We start from the raw sequence: 26221 nt of genomic DNA on the forward strand, positions 1-26221 counted from the left end.
ATGTGTCGTGCTGTGATTGACCTCTTGGTTAGAGGGAAATTCTTGTGCTTCGGCAGGGGTGCCTCAGCATGAACCCCTCGGTGGGTCCTTGAAGGTATGACGTTGACTGGTGCTTAGTAGTTTCGGGATTGGTCAAGTATGGTACAAACAGTGCTCCCCTTAGTTCTCAAGTGAGGAAAGCTTCTCGGTTGAGAACTTGACAAATCCAAGTCACTGAGTAATCAGGAAACTTCTAAGTACCGAATTGTAGTAGCATATAATGAGAGTCCTCCAAGTCTCTGAGCGAGGAGGGTTGCCAAAAGAGGCGCCTATAAAGTTTCCGGTTCATCAAATGAATAAAAAAACCCACTAAGGATGATGGGGAGCCTTGAATAAAAAGCCCACCGGGGAGCTTTGGATCTTGCTGGTGAGCCTTGCACACGATGTCAACCACAATTTGCTCCACATTCGGGCAACTACGATTGTAAAACCCTACATTTGAGCCTTTCCCGAGGCCTTTTCCTGCTGCCTCTGTACAACGATGATGATGCATAAGGTGAAGAAGATTGTATGTTGCGTTGACCATTACACGAAGCATAATGTGTATGTGTTCGTTAATTAATACGGTTAATGGTTGCTTTTCTTCCTCGGTCAGAGGATGCTGGAGTGAGAAGTAGGAATTTTGCTTATTTTAAACTGCCCAAAACTAAGAACAAAAATATCGACTCACCGACAAAAAAAAAATTTCGGAATATAGCAAATGTTTAGGGCTCAAATATTTTAATTTTTTTTGTTGGAATATTTTCCTGTAATTAGTTAACAAATGTTCACAAGTCGATTGCTTTCTATTTTCTTGTTGTTTACTTGTTTCACAAGTTTCCTTATTTTGTATGTGAAACTAACTCCTTTTTTATTCGAGTAATATATCGTAGATACACAGTTGTAACATAAATGAATTTGTAATCCCACGTTTTGTTTCACAATGATTACACCGAAAAATCAATCAACAAATTGCTCATTTAACAAGTACATTAATTGTTATAAACATACAACAAGCTTCCTCCAGGCCAAGCCACAATTGGTCTTTAAAAATTAAGAGCTGAAATATGTGATCTTAGTTAGTTAAGAGTTAGTTAAAGTTCCGACAATTTTTTCTTATCTCTCCTGCATCTCCAGTGAGAACATTGATTCTCCCCATCTTAATTATGGCCCTAACAAATTGCCGAGCCCAAGAATCAGACCTAATAGCCAGTTTCGCCACCTCCGCGCCGGTGCGAGGATTGGTCGCCAGAGCCTGATCCGATTGCATCAATGCTCTCCCTTGCATCAGGTTCGTGTAGTAGTGATTGTCCAGGACGAGCGGTGTGGTATCTAAGTCAACAACCTTGTTTTCAGCCTCCTCAGCCGGCAATGTGTTGGGTGCAGGACACTGTTGAGCCAGCTCAGCCGCAAACACTGGGTTTAGTGAAGGATCTTGCGGCTGACCTGGTGCGAAATTGTACAGCCTATAGTCGAAGAAGTTGCAGTGGACGGCGCCGATGGAGTGCGCGCCGAACAAGACGACCATTTCCTCGGGGGTCAAGTTTCTTCTGGAGAAGAAGTCTATGATCTCGTCCATTGGTGTTGCGGGAGAAGGAAGAATGACGTCGGAGGCACGGGAAGTGCGACTGTCGCGGCGTCCAGCGGGGACTTGGTGACGGGGTAAACCGGAGAGAGCCACAGCTTCCCGTGTAGCAAAGGCTAGTATGTCGGCACAGGAGACGGTTTCCGGGCATTCCTGCTCTAGCCTAGCCTTGATCTCTTCAATGACTTCGATACCTCGGATTCCACCGCTGGCCGGTGATTGCATCTCTACCGGCTCGTTAGAGGGCGTTGAATCCAACAGAATTGATGCATCGCATCCCTATACATTGATGAATAAATATTGTTATCAACGAATAATCTTAGAGAAGTAATTCTTCATCGCAAACAAATCAAAATTGTAATTTGCAGGTGACAAAAATGGCTTATTACATGTAAGGAATCAAGCAGCGTTAAGTTGTATCGCAAAAAGCAAATACCTTCACAAAGCAATCGTGGAAAAAGAGGCGAATGAGGCCAGCAGGAAGATTTTGGTCCGTCTCTACAGCCGTGGCCACAACGTCAGTCACAATTTGCTCCAAATTGGGACATTTCCGATCGTAAAATCCCACATGCAACCCATTCCCCGGGTTGTTCACTTCATCTGCCGAACAAGGAACAGTGATCATGGAACACAAGGTGACGGCAAAAACTGCCGCTGTAATTAAACGAGGGCCTATCTCCATGGTAGAAGGATCGATGACTGTTTGTGACTTGCAATTCCACAACCTTAGCTAGAATTGTTTTTTCTCTTTCTCTTTTTTGCCACAACCACGACGGAGACATGGTACGGGGTTGTGATTATATACAATGCACAAACCGCGTGGGTAGGGGTTTGGTAGTTTCCATGATTTCACACAACTGAGTGAATTAGGTTTGGCTCTGTTTTGCCTCGTTGTTGGTGGTTAAAATTGCAATGGTTTAGAAACATGGTTTTTTCCGGTAAAACCCTAAAGTCAATCCCGCTCCAGAATGGTTATTATGGTCAGAGTTATTTTTTCACAATTTGTTAGGCTCTTTTATATTATATGTATATACAATCGTTAATATGAGTGGATTCAATACACTACATGGATATATATTTGCAATTGTTTTTTACACAAAGCTAATTGATCGTAATGTTAGTTCAATGGTTCTACAGTTTTTCCTTATCTCTCCATCATCTCTGAGTGAGAACATTTATTTCCCATCTTGATCATGGCCTTGGCAAATCTTCGAGTCCAAGATTCAGACACAAGTGGTCAATATTGATTACCATTTTATTAGCTGTGTAATTGATTTTAATCAACACGTTGATCCTTAACCTTTATCGGAGAAGAAAACCGAAACAAAATGTGAAAGTTTCAGATAAAACTGTATCAAAAAACAACACTCAGACTAATCTAGAAAATTAAACATGTAGGCCTCAATGTACGAGAATCGAACATGTAGGCCTCAATGTAGATGGACCTCACCTCTACTAAAGAGATGTGTTGCACGTTAGTTTAGATGATATAAATAGTACAATGCTATACTTACCTTGACAAAGCAATCATGGGAAAAGAAGCGAATGAGGGCTCCAGGGAGCTTTGAATCTTGCTGGTGAGCCTTGGAGACGATTTCAGCCACAATTTGCTCCACTTTCGGCCAACCTCGATTGTAAAACCCTACATGTAAAGCCGTTCCGAGGCCTTTTCCAGCTGCATCTCTACAAGGAACGACGAAGATGACCATGATGATGCATAAGGTGAGAAGATTGTCGCATTGATCATTACACGACGGATAATGTCTTCGTGTTAATTAATACGGTTAATGGTGATTACTGGCTAATGCTTTTCTTAATTGCAAATGCCACAGCCGAACTACGTACCAGTGAATCGTGAATGCCTTCCTTGGCGAGAGGATGCATTTTGCTTATTTTCAACCTCCCAAAACTAAGAACAAAAATATCTACTCACCGAAAAAAGAATTTTCGGAATGTTTTCGATCTCTGGAACTCCCTTTGTTTTCCACCTCTGCTTCTTCTATTGCCCCCTTGCCGGTCACAAGAGTGGCAGCAAAGTCCAAAAGTAGCAAAGGTTTTCTAACTTTGGCGGGAAAATAGCAAATGTCTAGGGTATTTGATATTTTCTTATAATTAGTCAACAAGTCGATTTCTTTCTATTTTCTTATTGTATACTTGTTTAATAACTTTCCTTATTTTCTATGTTAAAGTTAAAACTAACTTCTCTTTAGAAAGAACGTTTCTATTGTGGTACTCCTTGTTTTTTTTTTTATGATTCAAGTGATATTAAAAAATAACCTAATATAAATATTCTGGAATCAAAATTATAACATGAGTATGGAGAGAGAAGTACACTGCTCTAACCAATTTAACTAAACCTAATTTCCCATTTTTTTATATTTATTAATCTATGATTGTGGCTTAGGTCAACTCCGGAAATTGGAACACCACAGCATGCTCCAAGTAATAGATTTCTTCCCCTCTCATCCCTCCCAAAGTCGTATTGACTTTCTTGCGGTAAAAATATATATCTCGTCCCTCCCAAAGTCGTATTTCGTCCCCTCTCGTCCCTCCCAATGTCATGAGTTATCGATCATTTCTGAATAAGTTGACCTCTAACATGGTGCGAAAAAAAGTGCTTCGAGTACATTAATCACTTGTGTAAAAATATCTGTTTTAGGTGGAACTTTTGGGGTATGCCAGTGGAGATGACCACCTCTACCTGGTCTATGAGTATGTCCAGAATGGATCGCTGAGCGAACATCTTCACAATCCGCTACTGAAAGGTACTTGAACCATTGCACGCACATATATTTAGTGAAGCGTTTACATGGGGAGATTTAATTGAACTGCAGATAAATGATTTGCAACTAACCAAACATATTAAACCAGGTCACCAGCCACTTTCTTGGACTGCAAGAACACAAATTGCACTGGACACTGCAAAAGGTATTGAATACATTCTTGACCACACAAAAGCGCGATATGTGCACCGTGATATAAAGACGAGTAGCATTCTACTCGACGAGGGGCTCAGAGCAAAGGTGTTGGAGAATGTGGCCAAGTGGACAAGTGTCCAAAAGACCTTTCGGCTAAAAGGTAGACAACACCTTTCCTTGTTTTGGGGAGGAAAAAAGGGAAAAGTTTTTGTTCTCTTCAACACCCGTGGGTGTTGGTTCAAAAAAGGAAGAAAAGATAAGTTGCTTTTGAAAAAGAAATAGGGAGTGAGAGCTCATTTCGGTTTTGAAGAAAACAAGAGAGAAGAAAGAGCTCTTTTTTGCAGAGAGCAAGGGAGAGTTGCAGAGAGCAAGGGAGAGTTGCAGAGAGCCTAAAACAGAAGAAGAAGTTGTTGCTTCATTTGATTGGTAATCATCAACCAAAGTAATTGTTGTTGTAATAGCTTTGAGCTATATGTATAGAGAAGAAATTATTCTTTATATTTCTTTCTCTATTTGTTTCTTTGGTGTGTGTGAGCTATTGGGTGTATTGGGTTTTTGGGTTGTGAGATTGTCAACACTTTGTAAACTCCCATTTGGTTGATAGTGGATTATTGGGTGAGCTCCTACTGCTCCGAGGACGTACTCCAGTTACACTGACTGTGGAGGAACCTCGTTAAAATCTTTGTGTCTTTTATATTTTGTTCTTGCATTTTCATTTGATAAAATTTCCTGTGGGTTAGCTTGAGTTGGTTCCATTTAGTTTGGTGCTATCCTAGCACAACAAAAGGTATACCTAAAACATGAATCCATCCATTTTTATTGAAGTTCACTGAATTATTATATCAATTCTGCTAATTGATATGATTACTTCATGCTTTTAATTAGTAGCTTAAAAATCCATTTTCTGTAGGTAGCAGATTTTGGTTTGGCAAAGCTTGTTGGAAGAACAAATGAAGATGTTATAGCGACACGGTTGGTTGGAACACCAGGCTATCTTCCCCCAGAGTAAGTTTCATTAGGGTTTACCTTCACAAGGAAGCAAAGCTTGTCCCAGTTTTTCGTATATCTGACTCTGTCTGTTTATGAAAGATCTGTGAAGGAACTCCAGGTGACTCACAAAACAGATGTATTCGCATTTGGAGTGGTACTAGCAGAGCTGATCACAGGGCAACATGTTCCGTGACAATCGAGAGCCTGGGAAGATGAAATCCTTAATTACAGTCGTAAGTTCCAACCGAATCTTGAACAGAAAGACCAATGCATATCATTCACTAGTACAATCTGAATTTGATTGATTTGCTGCACATTTTTTCAGATAAAAAAAGTGTTCCAAGATGATCATCCAGAAGCAGCTTTAGAGGCTGCCACAGATGGAAACCTCACAAGAAACTATCCTATGGAGGACAAATTCAAGGTGCTCTAATGATTTCATACACATTTATTCGCAGTCCATGCTCCTTTGTCTTTAATGTTTAAACATTGCTCAACTCCTTAACTGTAAGGAGTCATTCCGACGAATCACACATTGACACAACAACGAAATATTTTAGCACACGTGTCAACCTGGGACTTGTCTGTTGAAAAGAGAGTCAAATCACTACTATTGTTGCAGATGGCAGAAATTGCGAAATGGTGTTTGAGTGAAGAAGCAGTGGAGAGGCCAGAGATGAGGGAGATTGTTGTGATGCTCTCACAGATTGCGACATCTTCGATCCAGTGGGAAGCAACACTGGGTGGCAACAGCCAGGTTTTCAGTGGTGTATTTAATTTTAGTGGAAGATGATCCAAACCCTAAACCAAATGATCGATCATTCTTGTGTTATATGAAAGTTCATGATATATCAAGTGATTTTTTTCGAGATGATTTGTTGTTGTAACAGATTGAAGATAGCAGCTTTTTAACTATCTTATGTTATTATTGTAACTCGTAAAAATTTGTAATTTATTTGTTGAGAGCATTTATCTCATGTCAGAAGATAGCATCATTTTATTAGTAAAATAATTTAAAAAATTCTGAGAATTTTTATTTATTTTTAGTTATTTTGAACTAAATGGTCATATTCTGATATGGTGAGACATAATCAAATTTTCAGCTCTAAACATATGAAAATGATCCTTCGTATGTAATAAATAAGAGCAATGTTTAAAATATCTACGAAATTGTTGATATTTCTCTTGATATCCAAAAAATCAAGGATCGAATGGAAAAGGGATGAAATGCAAATTTCACCCCTATAACGGTAGGATATATCAAAATCAATAAGTATCGGCAATATTTACCGATGTAGGATAGAAATTTTTGCTAGAATTGCAGATTTCGAACTTCTGAACTTTTTTGATAAACTTTCTCTAATTTCGACTAAGTCTAAAACCCATCTCTTTGTAAGTTTTTATAATTTCTATCAAAGACAACCGACCATCAATATTTCTATAAATTTGCATATCAATACTTCCAGCTATATAAATATTTTAAACATTGAATAAGAGTCGCTATTTATCCATTTCCAAATTAATGTCAGAAGGGGAAAACTTGAAAGGTATAATTACCTCGGAGTTTAACATAAAACGTCGTCGTAAGAAGGAGACAGACGCGGGTCTCTAACGTCTGGAATAAGCAAAACATTCACCGCGAACACCTCCATTTCCAAAACAAGACTGCTCCTTCTTCAGACTCTCAGACAGATTGAAGATGGCGGTTGATGCTGCAAGAGTAACAGCAGACGGCGAACGGAACCCTAACGCCTAAAATTCAGATTCAGATCTACTACTACGCCAATCGACTCCGCTGCTATATCCGAATCAGATCGCGTCCAATTTCTGCAACCGCCGATCAGATCTCATGGCAGGGGCAGTCTCGGCGCTGTTCCTCCTAGACATCAAAGGCCGCGTTCTCATCTGGCGCGACTACCGCGGCGACGTCTCCGCCGCTCAAGCCGAGCGTTTCTTCACTAAGCTCATCGAGAAAGAGGTAAAAAAAATGTTCTTCTTACTTAAATTTACTCAATTTCCAGAATTTCTGCGTTTTTTGATCTTGTAATGGTTTGGAGAACTGATTGGTTGCCGAGAAAACAAAGGAAAACGAAACTGAATTGTCTTTTGTTGATGAATTATTCCCCTTCAAATTTGGATTTGATCTGTTTTGTGAGAGTAGAAATTGATAGTGGCATTATGTTTTTCTTTCCATGCTTGTTGAGATGCGGTTCAGGTTGATCCGGAGTCTCATGATCCAGTTGTTCATGATAATGGCGTGAGCTACTTGTTTATACAGCATAACAATGTTTATTTGATGACTGCGTCCAGGCAGAACTGCAATGCCGCTAGTCTTCTCTTCTTTCTACACCGAATAGTCGATGTAAGCTCTATTGGTAATTAAGATAAGTTTTGTTCCTCATTCGTTCTTGTTATTTGTTTCTGCACTTATTTGAAATGCGTAATTGGTGAATTGATTATTGGACGGCAGGTGTTCAAGCATTACTTTGAAGAGTTAGAAGAAGAATCGCTTAGGGATAACTTTGTGGTTGTGGTAAGGAGATGTTTGTGCCGGTCATTTTGCTTAATTTTGATTGAGAAACATTGCAATTTGACGTGTTTTTTTGTGTTGTAGTATGAGTTGCTCGATGAAATGATGGACTTCGGTTACCCTCAGTATACTGAAGCCAAGATTCTCAGTGAATTTATCAAGACTGATGCTTACAGGATGGAAGTTACACAAAGACCTCCCATGGCCGTAACAAATGCGGTGTCTTGGCGAAGTGAAGGGATACGTTACAAGAAGAATGAGGTATGTGCTTTGGGAAAAACTGAAGAGTTTTCACTCTTCTTTGAAGCCACAGCAATTGGATGACTTTCCTTCTTCTTTTTCACCTAGGTTTTCCTGGATGTGGTGGAGAGTGTTAATATACTAGTCAACAGCAATGGACAAATCATTAGGTCTGATGTTGTTGGTGCTTTGAAGATGAGAACTTATTTAAGGTGTGTTTCCGTTCTAACCCAGTGAATTTTCATCTATGCTTTAGCATTCTAACTTGTGCTTGTTTCACTGGATATGCTTTTTAAATGCCAAGTGAATGCATCCATTTTCATTTGGAGATGTCAGTTTAAGATTTTCTAGCTTGTTTGGTTTATGCTAGAGTTATAATCCATTTGTAAGAAGAAACTATGTTTATGAGGACAGTGGTATAAATCCTAGTTAAAATTTCTCTTTTGAGTACTCTGTTTCATCGAAGCCATTAACTTGATCGAAGTCAAAAACCAATGCACAGAAAGATCAAAGATAGAAAACCAGGGTTTGGAGAAAATCTCTGAAAAAAAAACAAGAGGAACTGAATTTCTTTTCTGAGTTGCAGAAATGAATAGTAGCTTTACATCTTCAGAGCGGTCTCGTTTATACACTGCTATTGTACAATTTTTTTTTTCTTCTCCAGAACACAACAATTTACTGTAGCATAGTAATGTATAGCAATTCCATTTACTTTTTTAACTATCTACCTTTCTCTTTTATATGCTGGTATCAGCTATCAACTAGTGCTTACCCATTTTGCTTGCAGTGGTATGCCTGAATGTAAGCTTGGCTTAAATGATAGAGTGTTATTGGAGGCACAAGGGCGAGCAACAAAGGGAAAGGCCATTGATTTGGAAGACATCAAATTTCATCAGTATGTAGCTTTCTGATTGATCTGAGTGCTGCTTTTGTGTCTTATAAGTGTTTGAGATTTTACATAAAACTAATCTTCCTCCAAGTCCTTATATTAAATCATAAAATTTGTTTTAGGTGTGTTCGTTTGGCTCGGTTTGAAAATGACCGGACAATATCTTTTGTACCACCTGATGGAGCTTTTGATCTCATGACATATAGGCTGAGTACACAGGTATCCCTCATGCTCTGCTGATGCTGTTTTCTTTTCTTTGTGTGTGTCTGTGCACGCATTGAGTGGGGAGGGGAGGTTTATTTATTGCTCATCTCATTCCAGTTAATCGTCGTCATTTTCCCTTTCAGGTTAAGCCTCTAATTTGGGTTGAATGTCAAATTGAAAGGCATTCAAAAAGTCGCATTGAGATTCTGGTAAAAGCTAGAAGCCAGTTCAAGGAGCGTAGGTATTAAAAAAGTTCTTTAATCAATTTCTTTATGCTTTGGGCATCCAAATGTTTATTCCCTTAGTATTCATGAAAATTTAACCGCACAGTACTGCAACAAATGTTGAGATTGAGATCCCTGTGGTATCTGATGCCACTAACCCCGATGTTCGGACATCATTAGGATCTGCAGCATATGCACCTGAAAGTGATGCGCTTATCTGGAAAATAAGATCTTTTCCCGGAGGCAAGGTGTGGACTCGTATTATTGCTAGTTTAAGAAGATTATTATGTTGTACCTCGTGCTGTGCACTTTATCCCCTTTTATTGATCTTGTTTCTAATCCAAATTGTCTAGGAATACATGTTGAGAGCAGAGTTTCGTCTTCCAAGTGTAACAGCTGAAGAATCAACTCCTGAGAGAAAAGCTCCTATACGTGTGAAGTTCGAGATACCATATTTCACTGTTTCTGGAATACAGGTATGCCTTTATGAACCTGATTGCTTTGCTCTATTTCGGGGACATCTGGATCTCTTTCTACAATCAACTTAGTTAAGGGCACCTAAGCCTGTATTAGGACCTGATATTTCAGAGCAACGATGGAATTTGTATTCCATATGTCAACATGTTAAATGATCAGCCATCGTAGAGCTAGGAATTTGTTATCGTGCGGCTTTCTTATAAGCAAACTGGGGTTTTGTAGGTTCGTTACCTCAAGATCATTGAAAAAAGCGGATACCAAGCTCTTCCATGGGTGAGATACATAACCATGGCTGGCGAGTATGAATTAAGACTGGTATAAAGTTGCCCCTGCAAGGTGTTTTCTGAGGCGCAGCTCTCACGTACGATCTTGTATGGTTCAAATCCAAAATTGGTGGATAGATTAAAGACCGTCTTTGAGAGCCAGTTGCCCGCGATCGGTCGTTTGTTGAGAATGAGTCATCTGGCCTTTGCTTTTGTGCATGTATAATGAAGGTTTATCTAACAATGTTGTAAGTTTATCGTCACCGGAAGGTAGATTTATTCAGCACGTTGAATTACGATTCGTCATTGAGGTTTTGAATTTTGGCTTGTCATTTTTCCTATTCGATTCTTATTTGTCTGGAGACTGTCCAAATTAGTACATATTTTTCTTTTTTCGATTAAGATTCGTATTGAAACATCGGCTCGTTTCAACCATTGATCATCGGCCATATACTCGAATTGGTCTTTCTGTGCACATTGAAAAAGCCGCACTTTGATTCAATTTTGATTTCATTTATTGGCATGGTTACTTAGGTTTTATGTACCAAATTTTGGAACCAATTGCGCCAACAAATGAGATAAAAATTAAAAGAAAATTGGGTAGAAATAAGGTTTTCTCAAAGCGTAATGCATTTATAAGATGAAAATTATTCACTATAATAAACCGCTCTCGGGTTTACTATTAACATTAGATATAGAAACTAGTTTTAAAATAAATATGCCTGCGTAGCTTGTAAGGTATACAGAAGTTGAGTAAAACTGTGCGATCGCTGTGGTTTAGTAGATTAAGCTAATTAATGACCATTAGCAGCGGACTTGATGGCTGATAATCTCTCCAAGAAGTGGTTAAACACGTCTTCCCTGCTCAGCATGCTAATCCTGACGTACCTCTGATCAACCCCAAAGCGCCTCCCTGTTCTTCCTTGTACCTTAATCTGCCCTCTCAGAACCTTCTCTGTGTCTACATCCTCCTTGGCCTCCATCCATGCAAATGCTGGCATTGTACAAAAGCATTCCCAATATTAGAAGACACAACTTTATAAATATCATAATTTCGTCGATGTGGAAATCGTGAATCGGAGAAAAGAAAGAAAGAATATGTACAGGATTAACTAGCCTCGTTAGTTGATGTGAATTCTGTTTTATTAGGTGTTAGATTAAAAAAATTAACGTGGATATACAACTCACATTTTGTTTTATCACGTGATAGTAGGAAGTCAGAAATCGGAATTAGAATGATTTTAATAAAGAGAATAAGTTTCTAATTATGTTTCGAATTAGTTACTTTTTGCAAAAAGAGAATAATAATTATGGTTTACCTGGATATGTTTCAATGAAGTCTCCAGAGAAGATGCAGTACTTTTTGGGGTAGTTGGGTAAGCTGAAAACTTCACTTTGCTCGACCACTTTTCTTAACCTCTCCCATCTGTTCCCCATTATTTGATGGCAGTGGTCGAAGAAGAGCTCAGATTTGTCAGTGGACTTGCAGTTCTCATAGCCGTCGCAGATCACTCCCATTATCTTTGCAGCTCGTTGCTGCGAATCCTTGGACACACCAAGTGAACTCAGCTCTACAAACTTTGACATCTTTCTAGCAACCTCTTTGTCCTTAACAATGGCCCATCTGATCATACAAAACAAAACCAAATTGAACAAATTCCGTTTGAAAGATATTAGTAAGATATTGCACTTTAACGAGTTCTTAATGACTTTTATATTTTTTTTTTAGTGTCAATAATGGCTCCTTACCCAATGCGAGAACCGGCATGTCCGGTGCTTTTGGAGAATGTGAAGTACATGATGTCATGATCGGCCGGACGAGTAATTGGGGTGTACTGAGGCCAATAGTAGGCCAGGTCATGAATGAGCTTCCCTTGATCACCTCTGTTCTTTACGACAGCCTCTCGGAGAGTACCATCGGGGTTGTTTGGGGTGTTGACCACCTCAATGTAAGGTCCATGTCCAGTTTTGTTAAAGGCATATGCGTCGCCTTTCCATTTGTACAAGACAGAACGAAGATAGTCTGTCTCATCCGGATATGACTACAACAAATAAGTAAATATTTGTTACAACTTAGTTAATAATGTTCTAGAAGTAAAAATCAAAGTTATATTGAGTTTAATAGAAGTAAAAATCAAAGTAATATTGAGTGGAAGAGGTGGTTAACAATAAACAAGACATGCCCATGTTACTATGTTTAATTTCGATCCAAGGGTTTCAAAACACAGGGCTACGTGCATATGTTTGCTGCATGTTCCCAAACATGCATGGTTATGTTTTCAAAAAGACATATTTGCCTCTTTGTCGCATTTCCCATGCAGAACATCTGCATGTTCCACGACAGTCTTCTCGTAATTTCACCCCACACAACTCGAACACCTTCGCAGCATGCATGCCAAGGGAAAACTATGACATAAATATATGTGGACGCCGTAAGTTTTCTTAGTCCGTCAGACTTGACATGTTATGTTTAAAACTAAAGTCTAATTAAACTGCCTAATATAAAACTTTGTGATCTAGATTGATTGCCTCATCTCATATATTGTATACATGTGAATTTAACATGTTATGACGTAAAACTATTAATATAAACTGAGTAATCGAGATTGATCGTCAAATAACGTAACATATCAAATATATTATAATAGAAGAAATCTCAACATGTCCAATTTAATCGGCCCTTGAACATAGCTAACACAACCTCTGAAAGCACGCTTAATTTGATATAATTTATAAACAGTGAAGCTGAAGCAGCATTCTGTTGATCTTTTGCAGTTGACAAAAAAAAAATAACAAAGCCAACATCAAGTTCCACACATGATCAACAAAACACAGCGAAATCAACGGCTGTAATTCAATCAAGAAAAGGTTGCCAAATGTCAACGAGTATAGAGAGCCTCACCGAGTAGTAAGGGGCGGCAGACACAACGCTGACTGGCTCGGACCCGCCGGGGGAAGTGAGGGCATACAGCGCAGCCTGATAGAGCTGAGTGGAGCCTGTCCCGACCACGATATGCCGATCACCATCCACGACGGCGTTTCCAACCGTACGATGAAGTCTTCTAACCGCCGCCTCCAATGCTGGCTCCAAAAACCAGCACACGCTGGTGAAATCGCTGATGTAGCTCATCAATTCGCTTCCGGAGATCACCATCGTACACTTGTCCCCCATCTTGCTCCAATAGGACTCGAACACTGTCGGGTCGCCTCTGTCATCACCAAAACCGGAAACACCATTAATGTCGATTGCATGTTAACCTAATTAGTAAACAAACCAGAACTCAGTTGTTGGAAAATATAGTTTTATAGAAGGAAAAAAAAAAAAAAAAAAAACGAATAATGCATTGTAAAACATTCGTATTCAAAATCCAAACGTGAAAATCAAGAACTAAGCTTTAAAAGGTTCTCGACCTTAACCTACAGTAAATAACAAGATGTTGCATCCTTTCTACTTGGAATAAAGAAGCTAAGGAGAGAACTTACTGTTCGAGATTGAGGACATGGTCGGATGGAAAACTAGGCAGTGTCATGTTGGCCGGGGACACACGGGAGGTTTTGTTATTGGAAGTAGGGTTCTCCGTGCCGCATATTGTCATCTCTGTTTCTCTAACAATACACAGCTATTAATTTGTCTGAGTTTTTGATGCGGCTCTCTTCTCTTTCTCTCTGAAGTCTCAAAGTTGGGTCTCCTCTTCTGTGCTTATGCCTCTATTTATAGAACATATGGAGAGGGTGTCTACCTTCAGGGACACCCAATAATATGGGGAGAGGTGCATGAACCCTAATTCCTTCCTTTTTTTTTCCCTTCCTATTTCGTAAGAAAATCTGACCATATAACTTTAGAAAATCTAAGAACCTCCCAAAAAATAGGAACAAATCTCAACAGCAATGACCGTATTGGTTAATTAAACAATTCTGTTTGATGGCAAGATTTTCTAAGTTAATTACTTTCCAATTTTGGAGGAATTTTTGTATGTGCCCACCTTATATTTTAAGTTTCCCGTTATAAAGTTCAGGTACCAACCACACCAAACGGTGACACCTTACATTTTGAACTCACGGTAATTAGTAAATTTAATTTTTATATTATTTAAGATTGACGTAATGATCACGAGTATTTACTAAATATATGTAGATTTGCAGATAGATTGCCAGTATAAACATGTGTATTTAAACAAGTAGTCTAATTTATTTGGTTTACGTAGTCTATTTTTTAAGTTGCAGAATTGCAACAATATATTCTTATTACAGATCGTTTCCAGAGAAATTGGTAAACTATAGTAAATCCAGATATTAACATGGCTGGTATGGAAATTTCATATCCATATCTTAAAAAAGGCTGAATATTAAAATGGCTAAATGGCAAAGGAATGGAAAGTAGCAGACTGAATGATTTCGTATGTATTATTAATCAACTTTACAGTACAATATATACATCATTGGGTCAACCAATTAACCCTACATCAAGGTCCTAGAAAATCGTATCCCTCTTTTGGTGGGATTTGATTTAAACCATATTAGATAAATATATTACAAAATATATTACACGATATTTCTTAATACTCCCCCTTAAGTTGGAGAGTGAATATTATGAACTCCCAACTTGTCGCGTAGTGTCGCAAATTGATCTTTTTGTAAATAAATCTGTTAACTGGAAACGTGTAGGTACATGTGAGGGAATAATCATTCCAGCTTGCAGTTTTTCTCAAACGATGTGACAATCAATTTCAATATGCTTCCTTCGCTCATGAAAAACAGGATTAGCTACAATATATAGGGCAGCTTGATTGTCACAAAACAATGATGTGGGAGCCTTTTGCGGAACTTTTAAATCTTACAAAATATAGCGTAGCCAAGTTAACTCTAAACATGTGTTGCCCATAGCTCGATATTCGACTTTTGCAGATGATCGAGAAACATTGTCTTGTTTCTTGGATTTCCATGAGATGAGAGAATTTCCAAGAAAAACACAATATCTTGTAACTGACCTTTTTGTAGCACGACAACCTCCCCAATCAGAATCACAAAAAGCCTTTAACTAAAGATTGTCAAAGACATGGAATAACAAAACTTGACCAGGAGTACCCTTGATGTACCTGAGAATTCGTAAAGCTGCATCCCAATGAGTTTTACGAGGCTCATGCATGAATTGACTTAATGTGCGAACTGAAAAAACTATGTCAGGCCTAGTGACAGTAAGATAAATCAATCGTCCAACTAGTCTTCTGTACTTGGTGAGATCATCTAACAATGCTCCGTCAGTGGGAGTGAGTTTCAAATTTTGTTCCATTGGAAACTTGTCTGGGTGTGCTCCAGTAAGTCCAGAATCCTGCAAAATGTCTAGTGCATATTTTCTCTGAGACATGAAAATGCCTTTCTTAGAACGAGAAAATTCAATGCTCGAAAAAATATTTCAAATCACAAAAGATCTTTGATGCAAAAGCGTGTGAGAAGAAATGTTTTGAGGCGTTCCATCTCTTGAAGATCATTTCTTGTAAGAAGTATGTCATCTACATAGATAAGGACTGCAGTAAATGAAGTACCTTGAGCCTGGGTAAAAAGAGAATAATCAGCTTTTGTTTGTTGATAACCTGCTTTTTGAATGGTGATTGAAAAAGTCGAAAACCAATTTCTAAAGACCTGTTTGAGTTCATATAGAGATTTGTTAAGCCGACGTACAATGTTATCCCCCTGTCGACAAAGACCAGGAGGAGGTTCCATGAAAACAACCTCATGCAAATCACCATGAAGAAAACTGTTTTGAACATCTAGTTGATGAATGAACCAATGATGGGCACTGGCAATAACAAGGTGATAGAGATTTTTACCATCTGCAAAAGTAGGGATAAAAACAATTGAAAATACTTGCAAGAGTACAAGGTTGTCGTAGTATAGCAACTCAAGCAAGTTGTTTCCACAAGGATTGAATGAATAATTTGTATTTGTACTAATCCTTAGCTAATTATTTAGAACAAAGTTGTGAAAAAGATGATTTTGGAATTTAAAATAATAAAAACGAATTTAAATTAAAAACAATTATATAAATTAACTAGAGAACAATTTAAGGAAAATCAATTTGTAAAAGCCCTAGGGTTCAGCCGTCACCTTAAAAATCCTACATAATTCTTCCAATTACTTATGAATTACCCATGCATATTTTGAAGGTTAGGTTTTCTTAATATATATTATACTTGGAACCTCCAACATAGAACGTATATCTAACATGCAACCCATCCGGAAGTTTGGATCAAATATGAACATGAGAGACTCATTAAGTTTTATGAAAACCCTTTAAAAAACCATGCAACCCTTAAAACGTGGTGTTCATCTTAAGTGAAATTACAATTATTAACCACAAGAAGCCAACGTCAATTTCAAGAAACCTTCCGACCAAAATTGCATCAAATTACTTTTCTAAAGATCCTAATGGTGATCAGGCATTAAGACAATTAGACGGTTTTAATCACGGTGATTAATAATTCAAAACATGCATGCATAATATTATAAGTAAATTGAAAATAAACTATATATTCTTGCTAAGGCTCAAGGCTTTGCCCTAGCAAACGAAATTAGTTACGAACAATCATAAAACAAAATATTATTGAGAATAAGGATAGACAACACCTAGAAAATAAACTTGAATTGTCAAAGACTTGTGCGTCTCCTCCTCTCTTCTCTACAACCATAATGGCTAAATATCTTTATTTATACTACTACAATATAAAACCCTAAAAGGTCATAGAATAAAACTAGGAAACATAATAAAATAATAAAACAAAAAATAAAAGGTTTCCTATTTGAACTAAAATTCAGACTTCTCAGAAAATCAGACTTTTGACTAACCAAATCAACTTCGATTTGGTCCCAAAAGGTCTCTTTTGAAAGCTTAAGTCGTTCCCTACAAATCCTCAAGAGGAATCTTCCTCAAAATATGTCATCTTGACCTTTAAAATGCCCAAAATGTCCAAAAACATCAATCTGAAAAAGCTGCGCATGGCCTTTATTTCATTGCCACGGTCAAACGGCTTAGTAGAAAAATATGAAACTTTGATACAATCATCTTGAAAAACTCATGAACATCTCCAATTAGATTCACTCCAAAATTCGTCTATTCGATCACTTTTTTCTCAAGAAGAAGTCGATTGTCCTACATCAAAAATATAATTCAAAGTATCAAAATCTCACCAAAATAAACAATAAATTAATACTAAGATTAGGCTAAATTATATAGAAAATATTGACTCATCACAAGGAGACAACGAAGAATGATGAGTTTGGCAGTAGGAGAGTGACTGAATGATTTCGTGTGTATTATTGATAAACTTTACAGTACAATATATACACCATTGGGTCAACCAATTAACCCTACATCAATGTTAAAATCGTATCCCTCTTTTGGTGGGATTTGACATTAATCATATTAGGTAAATATTACAAAATATATTACATGATATTTCTTAATACCATGCATGTTGGTTTAAGCAAAAGAATTCAGATCCCTCGCAATTACCCCATTTTTAATGAGAGGTAAGATCAAGTGAAACTCCAAAGTGATTATACGTTTTGTTCGGATATGAGACTTGTATCTAGGGCAACCAGTTTGGGTACAATCAAATAGGAAGGTCTGCCAGGCAGCCGAAGGAATAGTTCTATCTCAAACATTGAAAATCAGCAATAGAATAACCGACACTAGTTATGGCATCTGCTAGAAAATTGGCTTCCCTAAAGGCATGCTTCCAACAAATGTCCTCAAAAAACCCAACAAGCCAGCGAATATCCTCCAAGATGAACTTCAATATCCAAGTGGGGTTATAAGCGTTACTCATGGACTCAATCACCAGCTTCGAATCACCCTCCACCACAATAAGAGCCAAACCCTTAGACTTGGCCATCCTGAAAAGCTAGACATCCTGAAAAGCCAGACATTTCGCAACAGAAATAGTATTTTGACCAATAAATGTGGCCCCTGCAACAATGGGCTCCCCTATATGTGGACTGAACTGTTACATGTCGTAAACCACACAAACGCAAACTGTTACATGTCATAAATCACTCGATGCACAATCGCTCGCTTACAAGTCAATCTTATTATAGAGATGGATGAGAAAGAAAAACGGATTTGGGCTTTACCAAAATAGGAGCACAAACATGTATGGACCTAGAAAGTGTTGTTGGTCCAGTTCAGCCCAAGTTTGATTTATCCAACAAACAATGTACGTATGATCCAGATTTGATGGAGTAAAGGAAAGAGGATTAGAGGAAAGGGCCAAAATCTTGCATGGTTATGTGTTTTTTTATGAATGTCAGTAACAACTCTTTTTGTTTTTTGTTCTTTGACTTGAGATAAGTGATAGTAGAGTTGTGAAGATAAAAAGTAGAGATTGAAGCTGAACGGCGCCTGTATTCAAAATTTATCTTGAGTTCTTGATTCTAGTCAAGGAGAAGGGTGAAGAGCCGGGAGTCGAGACAAGCTTACAGCTCAAGTGATTATGAACATTTACTTCGTACCCAAGCTCTGTATCCCTTGTATAAATTGACAATTAATGCACATGTTCATATTTAGAAATGGAATCATGTACTGTTGAGAACTGAAAATGGAATTATAGGCGTGTAACTTGAATGATACTGTTTGTTTCCAAATACATGCACTTTGGAAAAGCCAGAGAGGTCTGATGTACAAAGCTAAACCCTATAAATATCTCTCACTACACTACAACGAAAGCTACGCAAATTGTACCAGCAGAGGAGAGTGAGGGAAAAAATTCAAAAAATCGAAGGACAGGAGAACTAAACATCTACATGAGGTAAGGGAAGGGGAACAAAGGGCTACTGCTGGTGCTAATTCAATAGCTTTCTTTGTTTTGAATTCTATGCTCTAGTTTTGTAGTATATTGTGTGAGAGTACTGGAATGCTGAACTAATGGTGTGTTTCATTCGGTAAAGTCTGAGGAGTTTTTCTAAATACATGCTTTCTGCAGCGTTCAAAAATGCTGTCGTATATCAGATCAAACTGAACTCCGGCTCTCTCCCGATTCACAATGAAGAATATGTGATCAGCTTCCACAATCTTGTAGTACCTGCATTGTAATCAAATTCCAAATTTATTGTTTTGTTCAATGAGAAACAATGAAGAATAGGTAGTAGTGATGAGCAAAAAAGTGTGTTTGTACTAACCAGATGCCCGGTTGCAAGGGATGACAATCTGATTCATCTTTTACAAACCGGCTTGGATGTTCAATGGGAAGAAGAGGGCGTGTCATGGAGATGGTATTCAAAGCGCCATCATTGTCCTGCCAATCCTCATCCCTGCACACGAATTATTCACACAACGATTGAGTCATGATGATGCAATTGAATTTGAGCATTCCATTACCATCGATATGTGCTTAAGAACACACCTGTAGCCTTTGTATGGGGGAGAGACATCTGGAGGGTGACGCCATTGGCTCATCTGCAACACTCTAATAAAAAGCAATGGATGAATTCCGAATATACTTGAAGGAACTGTGACACCCAACACCTTCTTGGTACGCTTAGTGGCATAGCTGAAGTAGTATGTGTTGGGGAAGGAATGGAGATGGCTGTTAAGTCTTATGGAGCCTTGAAGTGCTAGGTCTGGGAGAATCCAATCACCAGAAGCAAACGGGCCTGAGTTTCCCAAGAGGCAATCAACAAGACCCCTGACACCCACTTTCTTCCATGTGAGGTTATAGTGATCAAATCCGAAGTTGTAATAAGCCTTCAGCCAGGGAATGTCAAACCAATCGTAAATGATCACTCCTAGCCGGCATAACTGCAGCAGACATATCGGTTTCAAAGTTTTTCCATCTTCTGGCCTGAGAAATACAGAAACCACAGCAAGAATTTTAGCACTAGAAAATCAAGTACAATTCGCACATGAAATTAATGTGTTATTATAAATATAAAACAACACTCATCCTCTTATATAAGTATTTGCATTCATCACACAAAGTTTTAAAGACAAGAATAAGATGATGAAATGGAAACTCACTGCATTCCGTCCAAGTAGGTTCTTGTTGTCCCATTGAATGCTCCTGACAATGATGTTATGCTCAGTACCCAATTCTCATTCGTGTTCTCAAACCCCTTGAACGCCTGCAGACAAAATCAAACGTTTCAGTCAACAAAATGAAACATTCAGTAAAAAATGAAAGCAGGATTCTTCCTGCCATCCTGTTTTTACCTTAAATAAAGCTTGTCATACTTATTCTAAGGATTTGGAGTGTTGTTTAAGGCATGTCTACATAAAGAATGGTCATGGAAATTTTGGGTAGGGGTTATCTGATCACGTCATCTGTAGGGCACCTCTCACAAAAGCACGAGACATTTTGGTCACGCCTGACCCCCTTGTTGGTCTCAGCTTGTGTGAGAGCTGCCCTCCTACCGAAGTTTTTCTCACTCAGAAGAACTAGTCTGAAACAAATTCATAGTCTTGACTTACCTTATCAGCAAGCATTTGCTGCAGCACACGGACAACCTGTGCTCCAGCTGAATGGCCGACAAAGTGAAGAGGGTGATCCTCATCCCATTCAGGGTAGTGCCCTGCATATCCCAATCACACATTAGCAATGACACGCTTAGTATAAGGCCTAACAAAGCACGTACTTTTGTGGTTTTAGAATCCTAAAAGCACTGTCACAGAATGACAAAATAATATGAACACAAGGAAATGCTAACCTTGTTCGTAAATTCGACCGAATTGTGAGTGCCCACAAGCCTTGCTGTGTTCTTCACCATAATCGACTCGCCCACCCTTCAAATAGTAGAACAATTCACGAGCCCTGAAACCCCCAAAACCCCCATGAAACTTGTTAGCTCCGAAGGGTACAATACAAAAACAGCCATTGGGGATCGAGGTCCTGAGTTCGATTCTCCCCAACCAATATCGCTTGTATCGAAAAAAAAGGAAAAGATTTTGAGGCTCCGAACAGCACGAACCTATCATAAATGCTCGTGAGAGATCCCAAATCAGGCACCAGAACCCTGTCATCCTTCTTCTCCGCCCCGGCGAAATACGATAAACTTCCCAATCTCTGCAAAACAGAAGAAATCCAAAATACCCAGTTACAAAAACTGAACAAAAAACAATTTAACACCCCAAAATGCTCCATTTGCAGTGCGAATCGGAACCCATTTCGGAACAAAAATCAATACAAACGTACCCCCTTCCCAAAACCAAATATCCCATGAACCAAAACAATAGGTGGCAGGCTGCCATTGGCCGACAGGTCTCTCTGTGCCACCTCATCCTTCACCTCAATGCTCACGTTCGGCTTCGAGAGCAAATCGTTCAGCGCCTGCGACAGATCGCCGGCCACGGCGGTGCTAAAGATATAGAACCCGTACAGCATGTGAACCAAGCTGCTCATAAAAAGCTCCGAAAATTGCAGCGCCGCAATCCATAGTCTTACCATTTTCTCCAAACTCGTCAGCATTTACAATTGCAGAGCCTTCTTCTTCAAGAAACTCAGAAAACACAAAACCCAGAAGGCTCCTCGTTGCAGAAAACGAAAAGGCTCGAGCTTTTTTTATATAAGCATGAAACTTGAAGCCCCCCCTCTACGAAATTTCAATAGAAAGGGGAAAAATCCGAAAATCCAAAGTCTCTGAAACTCCGCGGGTCTTTGTTTTTTTTTTTTTTTTTGTCAAAACAAGAGGGGGAAAATCAAGGGGGCAAAAAAAAAAAAAAAAAAAAAAAAAAAAGAAGGTAAAGGATTAATCTTTGAATGCTCTGAGAAATTGAAAAAAAAAAAAATGGGAGTTGGAATTTGCAACCACAATTCCCTCGTTTCCCAACTATCGGAAGTTTTCGTTGTTAATTCCTTCCTTTGTCGTCTGAGCTGAAGGCAGAGAGGAGAGAGGGAGAAGGAGGAGAGGGAGAGAGAGTTGGTGTGGATTGGTGCAACGTGTCCCCTTGAGAAAACCGCTCTAAGAAATTATAATAATTTCGGCAGGTGGGTCCCGCTGAGTTGACAGCAACGTTGATTAAGCTAATTAAAACGATTAAATAAACAGTAATAATCTAATTAATTTTCTGAGGATTTTGGATAATGGTTTTTGTTTGTGTTAACTGTGGATGAGGAAAACAGCAAAATTCTAGGCGTTTCTACAGAGGTCCAACTGTCTGCTGGAGCTCCCGTGAATTGAATTTGGAAGATTTTTGGAGATTTGGAAGGCCTTTTATATTTGAGTCACCTTGAAATTAAACGACTTTCAAAGGTGCCCTAACCCTCAACGACCAACTAAAACCGGCCCTTCAATTTAGTGCCTAACAAGAAAAACCCATACTTCCAAATCACGCGCTTTCAACGAAAGGCGGAGATTCATCAAACAAAGAAAGTATGATGGAGACGAGAGCAACAACTTATATGAAACGTTTTGATTCTGATGGTAAGTTGTTGTGCAGTAAATTTATACAAAAATTATACGTTATTAAATCAGGATGTCACACAACTGAGAACGGATTTTATGCAAGTTATTTTCTTACGAGTGACATGAGAAATTAACTTGTTCCTTTCATGAAAAACTTGTTGCATATTGAGTTTTGGTGGTGGTGGACTGGTGGTCTTTATGATTTTGAAATGGACAACTCTAGGTTATGGGCATTTTGGCGCAACGTGTAAGATTAGATTGACTAACAAGAGCCTTATGGTCCGACCCAGTGCGTGCAAGTCATTGTCTAAAATATCGGTACCAATAAAAACATTAATATATGAATTTGTTAAAATATCAATGGATATATTAATATCGGTATCGATTGGTTTCAATGAAAATGATAGAAATTAAAAATGAAACTTTTGGTAATATCGAACACTAGTTTGGACCAAATATAGGAGTTTTTCTAATTTTAGCCTATATGTTAGATATATAGATAAAATATGTCGATTATATCCGGAATTAAATTTTTTTTTTCTTCAGATATAAGATGGATTTTAAATTTTATTCCATTTTCATATTTTTCTCTGATTTTTTAAATATTTTCACAAAAATATCAATCGTATTGAAGAAATTTCAAATATTGATGCAAGCACACATCTGCTAGCTACTAACTGTTATCGTCGACATGGTATGGCATTGTCGGTTCTTAACTTCACACACTGACCAAGTTTGATGCTATAGTATGTGTTCATTGTTGAACATGTCAAATTCTGCACTTGGGAGTAAGATTATTTCCCTTCTTTTTTTTCCTTTCCCTTCCCTTCCCTCCTATTTGAACGGTCACGGTAAGTCATATCAATATTTTATAGAAAGAGAAAGACAAAATAGAGAATGTGAGAGGAGATGATGGAAGGGTATGGATAGAGAAGGGGAGAGAATCCTAGTCCCACTTTATAAGTTAAAAGTCAAAACTTATAAATGCAAGGTACTTCTTAGTAGAATGAGGATCCTCTTCGGATTCTCTTTATGAGTATTTTGGAATATTTCAATCACATTCATTTATCGTATATCATACGGTCATAAATCATTGTAAATTTTTTTTATTTTATCATTGTAAATTTTTTTTTAAAAATTAAATATAAACAGTACCTGACGATTGTAAATTTTTTTAATATAAAATTAAATATAAACAGTACCTGACGAAAATTGACCGCACGATGTATGATGAACGGATGTGTTTAGAGGATCTCTGGAATTCTCACAAAGAGGGTCAGGAGAGGATCCTCATTCTTCTTAGTACACACAAGCTTAAGATTAATTAGGATCAATGAGAGGAGTGTCGAAGTCAGAATTTTAACGTAAAAAGGCATGATAAGATGATCCTACCAAAGAAGACGCTGAGCTATTTTATCTCAATTTGTTTAGACAATTTATCAAACATCTTATTTTGATGATAGACAAGCTCGGTGAGGACATAAAAATGAATAATTAGTCATATAGCATAACCAAAAGTGGAGACAATTGCGTTCATGGCGTCGTAATGTGGATTTTCCTAATAATTATATTGATTAGGATTAGTTTGGTTTGAACTTGATGCCCAAAATTAGGGTTAGTAAACTAAACAGGTTCAAAGTGATATGGGTCGATATTTCACGTAACAATAATTGGGAAGCGAAGGTATCGCGCACGACTTGCAAAACGTGGTGGCGTTGGTGTCTGCACATGCAAATTGATTGTTGGCTGGGACAGGATAAAATAAACAAACCCTGGACTAAATAAAAAAGAACCAGATTAAAATACTAGTACCGATGAAAACATCGATATGCACGTTTGTGAAAATATCGATAGATATATTGATTTTGATATCGATTAGTTTCAATGTCGAACACTGGTTTAAACCAAATATAAGAGCTTTTTTCGATATTTAATTTATATATAAGAAATACCAATAAATTTGTCAATTTTGGCCGAAATAAAAAAATGTTTTCAATATGGGGTGGGTTTTAAACTTTACCCCTTTTCTATATCTTTCTTTAATTTTCTTTTGAATATTTTAATATAATATCAACTATTTCAAAGAAATTTCAAGACGCATCTACTAGCTACCAACTGTTCTCAACCTCTCATGGTATGGCTGTCGGTTGGTCATAACTTCTTACACACTGACCCAGTTTGACCTCACTTTGCTAGTCTTCAACAGATAATACTTAACCAATGATGATGTTATACTTTGTGTTAATTGTTGAACAGATACTGCACTTTATGACGAACAAGTTAAAACTTGTACATGCAAGGAATTTCTTAGTACACACAAGCTTAAGGTTAGTTAGGACCAACGAGAAGAACGTCGAATTCAGAATTTTATCGTAATAGGACATGATAAAATAATCCTGCCGAAGAAGTTATTTCATCAAAAGCATTGCTTCCCTTTCTTTGAAAAGAACTCAAAGTGAGATCAAGGTGTTGTTTGACCTTTTATTTTCACAACAACGATATGGTATTATATTGATAATAGATCTAAAGTAGTAGCGGATTACATAGCACATGAAAACTCCTGAAAGGCCTAAGAGTTATTGTTAGACAACAAAACATCATGGATAATATTGAGGGTTCCTCAAACCAAGCACACTCGCATGGGGAGGATAAGGCATAGTGAGCAAGGCGGTGAGCAGCTTCATTTGCTTGGCGACGCACATGGGAAGCAATAGCTCTAGTGATCCCTAGCAGCAAAGCCTTGGAATCTTCCACAACGTGCCCAATGGCGTACACATCCATGGAATTCTTTTGAAGTACTGTAACGATCTGGAGTGAATCACTCTCAAGGATCAAATTGTGTAAACCCCTATGCATATCCATAAGTAGACCTTTACAAGCCGTGAAGGCTTCACCATGAAGAGGCGAGGAGAGAAACTCAAACACCTAGGGTCGTGAATTGAGTGTTAGGTTCTTTGTGGAAGAAAAGATGAACCTTGTGTATTTGTTAGTTTGCTTTAGTTGTTTTAGTACTGCTATTTTGTTTCGGTTTTTTTAAGAAATTTTATGGAACTTCTTGTTTTGATGACACTTATGCTCAGTATGAACATAAAAAAGGATAATCAGGCATATATCATTTATTAAAAGTGGAGGCAATTGCGTTCATGGCGTCCTAACGTGGATTTTCCTTAATAATAGAGTGATTAGGATTAGTTTGGTGCGAACTTGATGCCCAAAATTAGGGTTAGTAAACTAAACAGATTGGAGTGATATGGGTCGATATTCACGAAACAATAATTGGGAAGGGAAAGTATCCCGCACGTCTTGCAACACGTGGTGGCCTGGTGGGGTTTGGTTTGGTGGCCTTGGTGTTGTTATTGGATAAAATAAACAAACCCTAAATTAAATAAAAAAGAAAAAAAGACAAACAAGTTGGCCCGCCTTCCAACTGGAGAAATCTCAGCCTCACATAATAATTAATATTCGTGAGCGGAGATCCATCCTGCACTGT

The 26221-nt window shown here is 38.1% G+C and overlaps 4 protein-coding genes and 1 pseudogene across 5 annotated transcripts; 2 read left to right on the forward strand and 3 right to left on the reverse strand.

The window, feature by feature from the left end:
* Nucleotides 1-863: 863 nt before the first annotated feature.
* On the reverse strand, nt 864-3595 carry LOC137736664 (peroxidase 5-like). The gene is made up of 2 exons (XM_068475901.2): nt 2040-3595; nt 864-1882 (listed from the first exon to the last, which is right to left on the reverse strand). Exons 1-2 carry the CDS (start codon nt 2283-2285, stop codon nt 1109-1111), a joined length of 1020 nt encoding a protein of 339 aa, XP_068332002.2. The 5' UTR covers nt 2286-3595; the 3' UTR covers nt 864-1108.
* Nucleotides 3305-6462, forward strand: LOC148692005 (lysM domain receptor-like kinase 3; annotated as a pseudogene). Its single transcript, XR_015955268.1, has 7 exons — nt 3305-3325; nt 4263-4368; nt 4475-4626; nt 5432-5526; nt 5611-5744; nt 5837-5935; nt 6134-6462. The product of XR_015955268.1 is annotated as a lysM domain receptor-like kinase 3 (transcript).
* A 570-nt stretch (nt 6463-7032) lies between these two features.
* LOC137737141 (AP-1 complex subunit mu-2) lies at nt 7033-10756 on the forward strand. The gene is made up of 11 exons (XM_068476531.2): nt 7033-7489; nt 7727-7873; nt 7982-8044; nt 8126-8302; nt 8390-8493; nt 9069-9176; nt 9293-9389; nt 9518-9615; nt 9705-9846; nt 9952-10074; nt 10298-10756. Exons 1-11 carry the CDS (start codon nt 7361-7363, stop codon nt 10394-10396), a joined length of 1287 nt encoding a protein of 428 aa, XP_068332632.1. The 5' UTR covers nt 7033-7360; the 3' UTR covers nt 10397-10756.
* Nucleotides 10757-10950: 194 nt separating this feature from the next.
* On the reverse strand, nt 10951-14004 carry LOC137736282 (L-tryptophan--pyruvate aminotransferase 1). The gene is made up of 5 exons (XM_068475578.2): nt 13822-14004; nt 13241-13547; nt 12088-12380; nt 11658-11962; nt 10951-11332 (listed from the first exon to the last, which is right to left on the reverse strand). The coding sequence occupies exons 1-5, from the start codon at nt 13932-13934 to the stop codon at nt 11133-11135; spliced, it is 1218 nt and encodes a 405-aa protein (XP_068331679.2). The 5' UTR covers nt 13935-14004; the 3' UTR covers nt 10951-11132.
* A 4913-nt stretch (nt 14005-18917) lies between these two features.
* LOC137737760 (uncharacterized) lies at nt 18918-22503 on the reverse strand. Its single transcript, XM_068477314.2, has 8 exons — nt 21522-22503; nt 21298-21392; nt 21037-21140; nt 20801-20901; nt 20351-20454; nt 19737-20174; nt 19513-19644; nt 18918-19415 (listed from the first exon to the last, which is right to left on the reverse strand). Exons 1-8 carry the CDS (start codon nt 21792-21794, stop codon nt 19256-19258), a joined length of 1407 nt encoding a protein of 468 aa, XP_068333415.2. The 5' UTR covers nt 21795-22503; the 3' UTR covers nt 18918-19255.
* Nucleotides 22504-26221: the final 3718 nt, after the last annotated feature.

This window comes from Pyrus communis, chromosome 13, assembly GCF_041283825.1.
Source record: "Pyrus communis isolate YQ-2024b chromosome 13, ASM4128382v1, whole genome shotgun sequence".
In the NCBI taxonomy this organism is placed as follows: Eukaryota; Viridiplantae; Streptophyta; class Magnoliopsida; order Rosales; family Rosaceae; genus Pyrus; species Pyrus communis.

What these genes read in the sequence shown, in the direction of transcription:
- LOC137736664 (XM_068475901.2), bottom strand. Translation starts at nt 2,285, where the DNA reads ATGGAGATAGGCCCTCGTTTAATTACAGCGGCAGTTTTTGCCGTCACC. An exon ending in TCCACGATTGCTTTGTGAAG is followed by an intron (nt 1,883 to 2,039) that starts GTATTTGCTTTT and finishes ATCAATGTATAG; the next exon opens with GGATGCGATGCATCAATTCT.
- LOC137736282 (XM_068475578.2), bottom strand. Translation starts at nt 13,934, where the DNA reads ATGACAATATGCGGCACGGAGAACCCTACTTCCAATAACAAAACCTCC. An exon ending in CATGTCCTCAATCTCGAACA is followed by an intron (nt 13,548 to 13,821) that starts GTAAGTTCTCTC and finishes TGGTGATGACAG; the next exon opens with AGGCGACCCGACAGTGTTCG. An exon ending in CTTCATTGAAACATATCCAG is followed by an intron (nt 11,333 to 11,657) that starts GTAAACCATAAT and finishes GTACAATGCCAG; the next exon opens with CATTTGCATGGATGGAGGCC.
- LOC137737141 (XM_068476531.2), top strand. Translation starts at nt 7,361, where the DNA reads ATGGCAGGGGCAGTCTCGGCGCTGTTCCTCCTAGACATCAAAGGCCGC. An exon ending in TTCTACACCGAATAGTCGAT is followed by an intron (nt 7,874 to 7,981) that starts GTAAGCTCTATT and finishes ATTGGACGGCAG; the next exon opens with GTGTTCAAGCATTACTTTGA. An exon ending in GAAGACATCAAATTTCATCA is followed by an intron (nt 9,177 to 9,292) that starts GTATGTAGCTTT and finishes AATTTGTTTTAG; the next exon opens with GTGTGTTCGTTTGGCTCGGT.
- LOC137737760 (XM_068477314.2), bottom strand. Translation starts at nt 21,794, where the DNA reads ATGCTGACGAGTTTGGAGAAAATGGTAAGACTATGGATTGCGGCGCTG. An exon ending in AGCAAATGCTTGCTGATAAG is followed by an intron (nt 20,455 to 20,800) that starts GTAAGTCAAGAC and finishes TTTTGTCTGCAG; the next exon opens with GCGTTCAAGGGGTTTGAGAA. An exon ending in CCCCCATACAAAGGCTACAG is followed by an intron (nt 19,645 to 19,736) that starts GTGTGTTCTTAA and finishes ATTCGTGTGCAG; the next exon opens with GGATGAGGATTGGCAGGACA.